Source organism: Nothobranchius furzeri, chromosome 10, assembly GCF_043380555.1.
Source record: "Nothobranchius furzeri strain GRZ-AD chromosome 10, NfurGRZ-RIMD1, whole genome shotgun sequence".
NCBI classification, from domain to species: domain Eukaryota; kingdom Metazoa; phylum Chordata; class Actinopteri; order Cyprinodontiformes; family Nothobranchiidae; genus Nothobranchius; species Nothobranchius furzeri.
Genome location: NC_091750.1, coordinates 32,164,671 through 32,174,128, shown reverse-complemented (window position 1 = coordinate 32,174,128; position 9,458 = coordinate 32,164,671). Strand labels below are relative to the sequence as shown.

At 45.2% G+C, this 9,458-nt stretch overlaps 1 protein-coding gene across 3 annotated transcripts in view; it reads right to left on the bottom strand.

The window, feature by feature from the left end:
* LOC107390562 (nucleolar protein 4-like) overlaps positions 1 to 9,458 on the bottom strand; it is a 70,520-nt gene that overhangs the window by 8,467 nt on the left and 52,595 nt on the right. Inside the window, exon 8 of one of the 3 annotated variants that reach the window (XM_070555513.1) lies at positions 4,138 to 4,266. The exons of 1 other annotated variant lie outside the window; for it this stretch is intronic. In XM_070555513.1, coding sequence (XP_070411614.1) covers positions 4,259 to 4,266 — 8 coding nt within the window. In that variant the 3' untranslated portion in view covers positions 4,138 to 4,258. One more of the 3 variants, XM_054745614.2, reaches the window with a different exon arrangement.

The window sequence follows — 9,458 nt, the reverse complement described above, 5'->3', positions numbered from 1 at the left end:
CATTATATTTGACTAGGCCTCACGGCTGTTTGTTACAGTGCGATTAGATTTTATATTTGATTAGACCGCACAGTTATTTTTTATAGTGTGAATAGATTTTATTCCTTATATTTGACTAGCTTTATTGTCACATGTGTACAATTTATGAAATAGAATGAAATAATGAGAATAAATATGTATAATGTTTTTCAAGCATCCATCAGAGATGGAGGAGGTAATGAAAAAGGTTTATTTTTTACCAAAACATCAGGGTAGTTACGGAGGTGTGGAAAGGTTTAGAACCGCTTTACGAGAGATTGGGGAGAAAGTTTCATCGGATCAGGCTCGTGACTTTCTCTCGGAACAAGACGCTTACACACTCCACAAACCAGCAAGAGTTCGTTTTCCGAGAAATGAGGTTTTTGTCTCAGGGTCACTAAAGCAGTTTCAAGCTGACTTATGCGACATGCAGGCCTTGTCAAAAATCAAACAGCGGTTTTTATTACCTATTAACCGTCATAGATGTATTTTCAAAAAAGCCTATGTACGAGTCCTGAAAAACAAATCTGGGAAAGATGTTACAGAAGCTTTTGCTTCAGTTTGGAAAGACAGTGGTACCTCTAAAAAATTGCAGACGGATGCTGGTAAAGAATTTTTTAACAAGAAATTTGAAGCCCTCCTGAAGAAACACGGCATTGTGCACTTTTCCACAGCCAGCAGCGTAAAGGCCAGCGTTGTGGAGAGATTTAACAGGACCCTAAAAGACAGAATGTGGAGATATTTCACAGCCAAAAACACCCGTCGCTGCATAGATGTGATCCCAGATTTAGTACGAGGTTATAACCATAGCTACCACTCTTCCATCAAAATGCCCCCGCTGAAGTAAACATGGAAAATCAAAGGCAGGTGTTTCGCAGCCTTTACGGAGCCGCCTCACTGAAGCCTGCAAAGAAAAGGAAATGTAAAAGTTGTGAGAATTTCCAAACTCAGAGGTGTTTTTGATAAAAAATATGAGCAGAGTTTTACACACGAGCTGTTCACAGTGGATGAGTGTCTTCATCGCTCGCCACCGGTTTATAAACTCAAAGATTTTGATGGGGAAAATATTGAAGGGTCATTGTATGAAGCCGAGTTGCAGAAAGTAAACCTATCGCCCGAGAGATCCTTCCACGTTGAAAAAGTTTTAAAACGCCGGACATTCCGAGGAGAGCGACAAGTTTTTGTTAAGTGGCTTGGCTGGCCCCAAAAATTTTCCAGTTAGATTAAGGCCTCGGACCTACATGACGTTTAAAAAGAGAGACAATAAATAAATATGGATCTGAGACAGGAGGAGGGTTTTTATATCACATTGCCCTGTAACACCAGTGCCGATGTATTTAAAATAATACAATTTCCAGTTATAGAACCAATCTCGCACGTCACATCAATCTGAATGGCATGTAGCAAGTAGGGCTGACAGAAATCACCTATACCCGCCCCTGGTTTAATTGGGTTAGGGTTAGGGTGTGGTAATAAAAGTACTATACCTGCTATTAAAGACAATCAGAAATATGTTGTATGGTCCTGAAAGAATAAACAACACTTTTACAAAACTTTGTACTCACTATTGGAGGCTCCTATAGAGAAACCTTACATACATACAAGTGTGTATAAGGTCACATGGTGCTCTCACAAGGATGGAGTTGGAGCTTTCCAACACATCACCTGTGTGGTGGCTGTGGTTGGCTCTAAATGCACTATGAATTATTATCGCGTGTTTATCAGCAAACAGAGTTACTTATATATCGTCAGTAGTAGGTGCAGTGATATTTTGGTCTTGTTGTATTTTTGTGTCTCCTTTTCTCTCTCTCTTTCTGCAGGTATAGAAGCAGATTCTTGTTCATCATTTATTGTTTATTTTTGTGAACCCCCACCTCTTCCTTCTCTCTCCCCGTTTCTCTTCCCTTCTGTCTCTGTGTCCGTAGGGAATTTAAACAACCAAAAACGTTTCTATTAAAGTCTTGGTGCCAGGACTGGTGTTATAACAGAAGCTATAACCTGAGGGAATAAACCTGCAGGGCTCGTCTTCGGCATTCAGACATCTATCCTGATTGCTTCCCAGCCGGACAGGATACGGTGGAAAAGACTACTCCACAAACAGAATATAAGACCCATATGGAATGTTCCAGCATTTAAGTAAGTTACTCGTTAAAGGAGAGGCCTTATCTTTATACCTCCTTTATCCTTTTATTGTAGAGGGTGCAGGGGTGTGTTTAACGTGTTTGCAGCTGCCTATGTGTCTATATGTGTGTGTTTACTGATGCAGAACATGACTGGGGGTGTTGTAAAGCAAAAGGAAATCTGTCTCAGCCAAAACAGGATATATGAGCTATGGACTGTGTCTCAGCTGATAAGCACAGGGTTATTTGTAACTTATTTATCCTGTTCTGGGTTGTCTTTGAGTGTTTGTAGAAATGAGATTGTGCTATTTCGTGGGAACTGCCCCCTCGGATGATTGTGTCGCTGCTGTCTGGGAATTAAAGGCTGCACTTTGAGGAGGGGAGTCAGACATCTTATACTGGGGGTCCACCTCTGAATAGCACCTCACCTCATGAGCCTACCTGAATTTGTCACATTTATTTTATAGTTTTTCTAACAAAAATACATCTGGCTCTGTTCCTTTTAAACCATCTGAATCCTTAACACCGTTAGGCATCAGAAATGTTCCTGGTTGGGAATGAGCTTGCAAGTTAAACACAGCTACTTCATTACGCAATTGCTTCCACGGCAGGTGGAAAGAAAGGTTCAGTGTTTACTTACCACATACATACAGGTGAGACTAGGTTTGCGGGGATTAACCAGTGTGGCTATTAACCTCAGTGTGAATCGCTGCAGTTAACACACCGTAAAGACGTCTCCAACACCACAAATTAAAAAAAAGACTTTAGCGGACCAAAGCGAAAGTGAAACTGAACAAACACACGCAGCAGAACCAGCACCAACATCCACAACAAGACTGCTCCGTTCCCAGCTAGGAAGTGCTTCAAATCTCCTGAGAGGGGATATTTTACATCCAAAGCTGCTAAAGAAATTCAGAACCGGCAGAAAAAAAAGTTATGACACTCCCAGCTTATCATCTCTGACATCATCACGTAGACAAATTATCTTCAACTGAGTCAGATGAACGGATTTAACAGTTTTAGGGATGCACCAATACAGATACTGGTATCGGTAAAAGTTAACCGATACCAGTATCGGTATCTGCACTGATACCAATACTGGTATCGGTATCAGTGCAGATACCGATACGATACTGGTATCGGTAAAAGTTAACCGATACCAAGAACCGATACCAATGCAGTTGCTTGAAAATGGCTTCACTGTAACTTGTCATTTCTGTTCACCTAATATTTTAGTTTTGTGATGATTTCTATTCATATATTTTACTTTTTATCTACCTCAGTATTTTCCTGTTGACAGCAGAGAAGAAATAAAAATCTGTATTCCAAATCATTGCATTTTTTTTGTGTGGTAGAAGTATAGGTATCGGTAATCGGTATCGGCGAATATTCAGATCCAAGTATCGGTATCATATCGGTTTGGAAAAAAGTGGTATTGTTGCATCCCTAAACAGTTTTATTAGAGCAATCCAGTGAACGACGGTTCATATTGTGTTGCTCTATGTTTCCTGTATCTGTCTACAACAAACCAGATCTACACCTTTCTTTAAATCCTGTTCTAAAATTTATCCTTGTCCAAAAATATTCTTACTGATAAAATGGAAAAGTTATGAACAAGTAGAAATGACATTTAAGTAATAAGTAATATTCATAATAACAACTGCACTATAGAAATTTAGCATCTTAACTCATGAAGGTGTCTCCATCCTTCAGTGCTAACCCTGACCAGTTATCAACGTTTTTGTCTATTTACAGAAACTCAAAAAAGGCTTTTAGCCAAATATTATTAAAGGTGTGGTTCACTGAAAAAAACTTTTTTTATGATTATTTCTGATTCTAATGGGTCATTCTGAGTGATTTATGCAGGCTGAACATGAAAATAGTCTCCTACACATATCTCCTGCATCAGCTTCTGATAGAAAACAGACGGTGAAACTCTAGGATTAGAAAATCCTGACAGATCTACGTCACACTGTCACTTAACATTCATGGACTCACCCATATGGACTCACGATGGGGAAGGCTGTTGTTGGTTTAGCATCCAGGAAACAGCAGAGAACGTCTCAGCTAGTAGAAACTTACTGTTAGCTTTAGCAACTCCACCACACAGCAGAACTCCGCTAGGCTTCTGGTATATGTGGAGATAAAACATCAATGTTGCAAATCAGTAGTAGAGTGATTTTTTCTAAGCAAAATCTCTGAAAAGGAACAATATTATTTTTTTATTTGATCTATATTTAACCATATGAGTTGACTGAGAACTCATTCTCATTTGAAACAACGATCTGGCCAAGAGGCAGCAGGAACAGACATGTAATTAGCTTAATGCCAAAGAAAAACAGATAAAGGACTGTTCTCATTTACAATATGTACAAGCAATCAAAACAGACTTAAACAATCTTTAAGTACTCAGAAGCACATTGATCAGAAACTATTGATCTTTGTGAATTATTGAAGGTAGATAATGGAATGTAGGTGTGATGATTCATAAAAAGTGACTTTTAAGCAGACACAGTACACTCGGACTCAGAAACAACTATATCTTAAAACAGTTTATTTTCTTCTGGATCAGAGAAATTGAGAGACCAAGACGAAGAAAGGATTTGAGGAGGATCGTCATGGAGCTGTGGAGAGACCAGTCCTGAGGGAGAGGTGAGTATTCAGGATGGTTGAAGGTTGTGAGAGCTGCGCGGTGGTTTAGTGGTGTGTTCTTTCCACAGGAGAGCTGAGCGGCTTGGCAGAATCCAGTGCTGGAGCTTTTGCAGTGGCAGAGAGAGGAGCGACAACACCCGGGGAGATGGACGTCCAAACAGTGAAGACCTGGAGAGGAGAACTTGGATGTATGAACCAACAAGGAACTTCCTGGGTCCTTCAAAAACGCGGAAGAGATTGCTGCGAGGAACAGAGAGACAGGTGAGTACTTGGCACGAAGGGAAACACAACTACAGAGCATGTGGTCAGTTTACCACTCCATTAACGGATTCAGCTGATGTTCGTCTGGTGGCTCCACTCCTAAATACTGCTGCCTTGATGGGGCAGTTGGCTCCAGCTGGGACCACCCAGCACCTGGAAAAGGAGAGAAACAGTTCCACTTGCTGGATCCTGACACTACCTCAACAGTCGCCCCCAGGCGGCCGACCCGATGAGGAGGCAAACCCCCTCTCAAAGTCAGTGATGAGATCAGGGTCCATAATAAAGGACCGGGGAACCCATGATTGCTTCTTGGGTCAGATCTGGGAGACGTGAAACACAGGGTGGACATGAAGGGACATGGGAAGTTGCAGGCGAACGATCAAGGGGCTCAGAATGGCTATGATGGGGAAAGGGCACGTAGGGCGAGTTTCCTGGGGATAGCTGTCAGAGAAATGTTCTTCGCTGCTAACCAGACCATCTGGCCAAGGGAGTAAGCGGGAGCTGGGGTTCGATGACAATCAGCGAACTTCTTGTTTTGGGCAGAAGTGCGCTGAAGTGCTCCCTGCGTTTGACCCCAAACCCTCTTTCAGGAACATATGTAGGATCGAACCGAGGGGAGAACTGGATCTGGAAATGTATTGGACAGTAGTGAAGGTTGGTAGTCCAATGAGGATTGAAAAGGGGATTTGCCAGTAGCTGCGGAAATTTGGGCGTTATGAGCGTATTCGATCCATGGTAGGAAAAGACTCCACTGATGAGGCTTAGAGGAGCAGACACATCAAAGGGCGTCTTACAACCTCTTGGTTGACCCGTTCACACTGCCCATTAGATTCTGGGTGGAAACCTGAAGACAAGCAAGGTTTAGCCACCAAAGAATGACAAAACTCCCTCCAAACTTGAGACGATAACTGAGGACCTCTGTCTGACACTACTGCAAGAGGAATGCCATGAAGTCTGAAGACATGAGAAAACAGGAACTTGGCAGTCTGGGCTGCAGAGGGTAGCTTGGACAATGCCACTAGATGGCAGGCTTTGGAGAACCTATCGATGATGGTGAGTATGACTGTTTTACCCTTAGAAGGAGGAAGGCCGGTAGCAAAGTCTAAAGCGATATGAGATCAGGGTCGTGAGGGTATAGACAAGGGCTGGAGGAGATCAGATGGAGGTCTGTATTGGATCGGGAGATCGACAGGCGGATTGGTTCGGCATCTGCAGTGATGCGGACGCTGAGCCGATCTGTCGTGGTGAAGAGGGAGCTGAGCCAGAAAGCCAGGCTCTCGATTTACCGGTCGATCTATGTCCCAATCCTCACCTATGGTCATGAGCTTTGGGTAATGACCGAAAGAACGAGATCGCGGATACAAGCGGCCGAAATGAGTTTCCTCCTTAGGGTGGCCGGGCTCAGCCTTAGAGATAGGGTGAGGAGCTCGGACATTCGGGAGGGACTCGGAGTAGAACCGCTGCTCCTCCGGATCGAAAGGAGCCAGTTGATGTGGTTTGGGCATCTGGTCAGGATGCCTCCTGGACGCCTTCCCGGGGAGGTGTTTCGGGCATGTCCTGCCAGCAGGAGGCCCCCGGGTCGACCCAGGACACGTTGGAGAGGTTACATCTCCAATCTGGTCCGGGAATGCCTTGGGGTCCTGCCGGAGGACCTGGTGGAGAAGGCCGGGGAGAGGACGGTCTGGAGCTCCCTAGTTGGGATGCTGCCCCCGCGACCCGGACCCAGATAGAAGACGACGACGACAAACGCGTTTTGGGCATCCGAGTTTCAGGAGAAGGTGCACTTAGTAGAAGTGAAAGCGGTGAGTGGGGCAGCAACAATACTGAAACCCTTGATGAAATGTCTGTAAAAATTAGCGAATCCGAGAAAATGTTGGAGCTGCTTACGTGTCTCTGGGGTGGGCCACTCCTCAATCGCTTTTATCTTCTCTGGGTCTGCTCTCATGCATCCAGCCTTGAAGATGTAAATAATGATAAATGACCCGCACTTGTATAGCGCCTCTCAGAGTAAGGACTCCAAAGCGCTTTACACTACAGTGTATCATTCATCCATTCACACACACATTCACACACTGGTGGGTATGAGCCACGACTTAGCCACAGCTGTCCTGGGGCGCACTGACAGAGGCGAGGGATAGCAAGTATTTGTTTTTTATGGTGATATCATTGAGAGCTCGATAGTTAATGCAGGGATGGAGTGTTTAATCCTTCTTTTCCATGAAAAAGAAACCAGCGCCGACCGCAGACGTAGGGGGCAAATGACTCCTGCTTGAAGAGATTCAAAATGGTAAATGGTAAATGGCCTGTATTTGATATAGCGCCTTCTAGAGTCCTAGAACCCCCCAAGGCGCTTTACAACACAATCAGTCATTCACCCATTCACACACACATTCACACACTGGTGGGGATGAGCTACAGTGTAGCCACAGCTGCCCTGGGGCGCACTGACAGAGGCGAGGCTGCCGAGCACTGGCGCCACCGGTCCCTCTGACCACCACCAGCAGGCAAGGTGGGTTAAGTGTCTTGCCCAAGGACACAATGACAGCGACAGTCTGAGTGGGACTCGAACCTGCAACCTTCCAATTACGGGGCGAGCGCTTAACTCCTGTGCCACAGTCGCCCCATTCACATATTCCTCCATAGCTTCTCTCTCTTTTTTGGAGAGACTGAACAACCTGCCAGCTGGGAGAGGTGAGCCAGGGATAAGGTCAATGGCGCAGTCATAGGGTCTGTGAGGTGGAAGAGAGAGAGCCTTCTGTTTGCTGAACACTGGAGAGAGATAATGATATTCGGTGGTGACCAGTGTTAGTTCCAGCGAGGCGACCGAGGACTCAGGTTCAGGGGGGAAGGAATAACAGAATGGAGACAATTAGCATGACACCATGAACTCCAGGATTCAATGAGTCTACTAGACCAGTTGATGACGAGGTTGTGTTTCTCCAGCCAAGTAAATCCTAACACAATAGGCGACTCCGTAATGGAACAAACAAAAAGTCGTACCTCCTCACGATGGTTTCCAGAGGTGATGAGAGTGATTGGTTTGGTCCAGTGGATTATGGTAGAGTTGACAACCATCTAGAGCAGATACACTGAAAGCTTGAGTTAGAGGTTTGACAGGGGTGGCGAGTTGATGGACTAGATGAGGAGAGATGAGACTGTTCTGAACTGAGTCAATGAGAGCATGAATGGATGAACTCTGATTCTTGATGATGATAATTACCGGGATTAATAATCTGAGAGAAGTTGTGGATTTACCTGTCAGGACACCCAGTCTTACCAATGGGCTCTCCCTTTTGTGGGAATAAGGCAAGTAGCGATGAAATGTCCCAGGGCTCCACAATATAGGCATGCACAGGTTGCCATACATTACTGCCGTTCAGCTGGAGATATCCGAGCTTTGCCGATATGCATGGGTTTGTGCTCTTCACAGGGAGCACTAGCCCCTGGCATGGAATCTGGAATGAACTGAGGCATAGGAACCTGAGAGCGGGAGGGGGGAAAGTTTCTGGTTCGGGACCGCTCTCGCCTGCGTGAGTCTATTTTTATGGCCAGTTAAATCAGATCCTCCAAAGAATGTGGTTCATCACGGGTAGCAGGCTCATCCTTTAACTTCTTGTTGAGGGACTGTAAGAACGCTGCTTTCAGAGATGGGCAGTTCCATCCAGATTCGACTGCAATGGTGCAGAAGTCAATTGCTAATTCGGCGACTGATCTATTTCCTTGTTTTAAATTCCATAAACATTTAACAGCTTCCTCTTCACCCATTGTAGGGCAGAAGGTTAACTCAAACTGAGTACTGAATTCCCAGAAAGTAACAGTAGCGAGATCCGTTTGGGAGAATCGGGCGTTTGACCATTGTAAAGCGCGGTTTCTAAATGGCCTGTATTTGATATAGCACGCTCTAGAGTCCTGGAACCCCTCAAGGCTCTTTAGAACACAATCAGTCATTCACCCATTCACACACACATTCACACACTGGTGGGGATAAGCTACGATGTAGCCACAGCTGCCCTGAGGCGCACTGACAGAGGCGAGGCTGCCGAGCACAGGCGCCACCGGTCCCTCCGACCACCACCACCAGGCAACATGTGTTAAGTGTCTTACCCAAGGACACAACGACAGCGACAGACTGAGCGGGGCTTGAACCTGCAACCTTCCGATTACGGGGCAAGCAGTTAACTCCTGTGCCATCGTCGTCGCAACGCCTTCAAAGCAGGGCGACCATATAGGAAATCTTGTTGGCGTCTGATAGAAACTGAATGGGCGATCTTTCGAAAGCCAGAGCACATTGGAGAAGGAATCCCTTGCTTTTACTTAGGTCTCCTGAAAAAGGTTATGGAGGAGGAGAGACTACTTTGCGGAAGGCTGAAGGAGGTGGCACCGGAGCTGCTCTGAGTAGTGGATCCG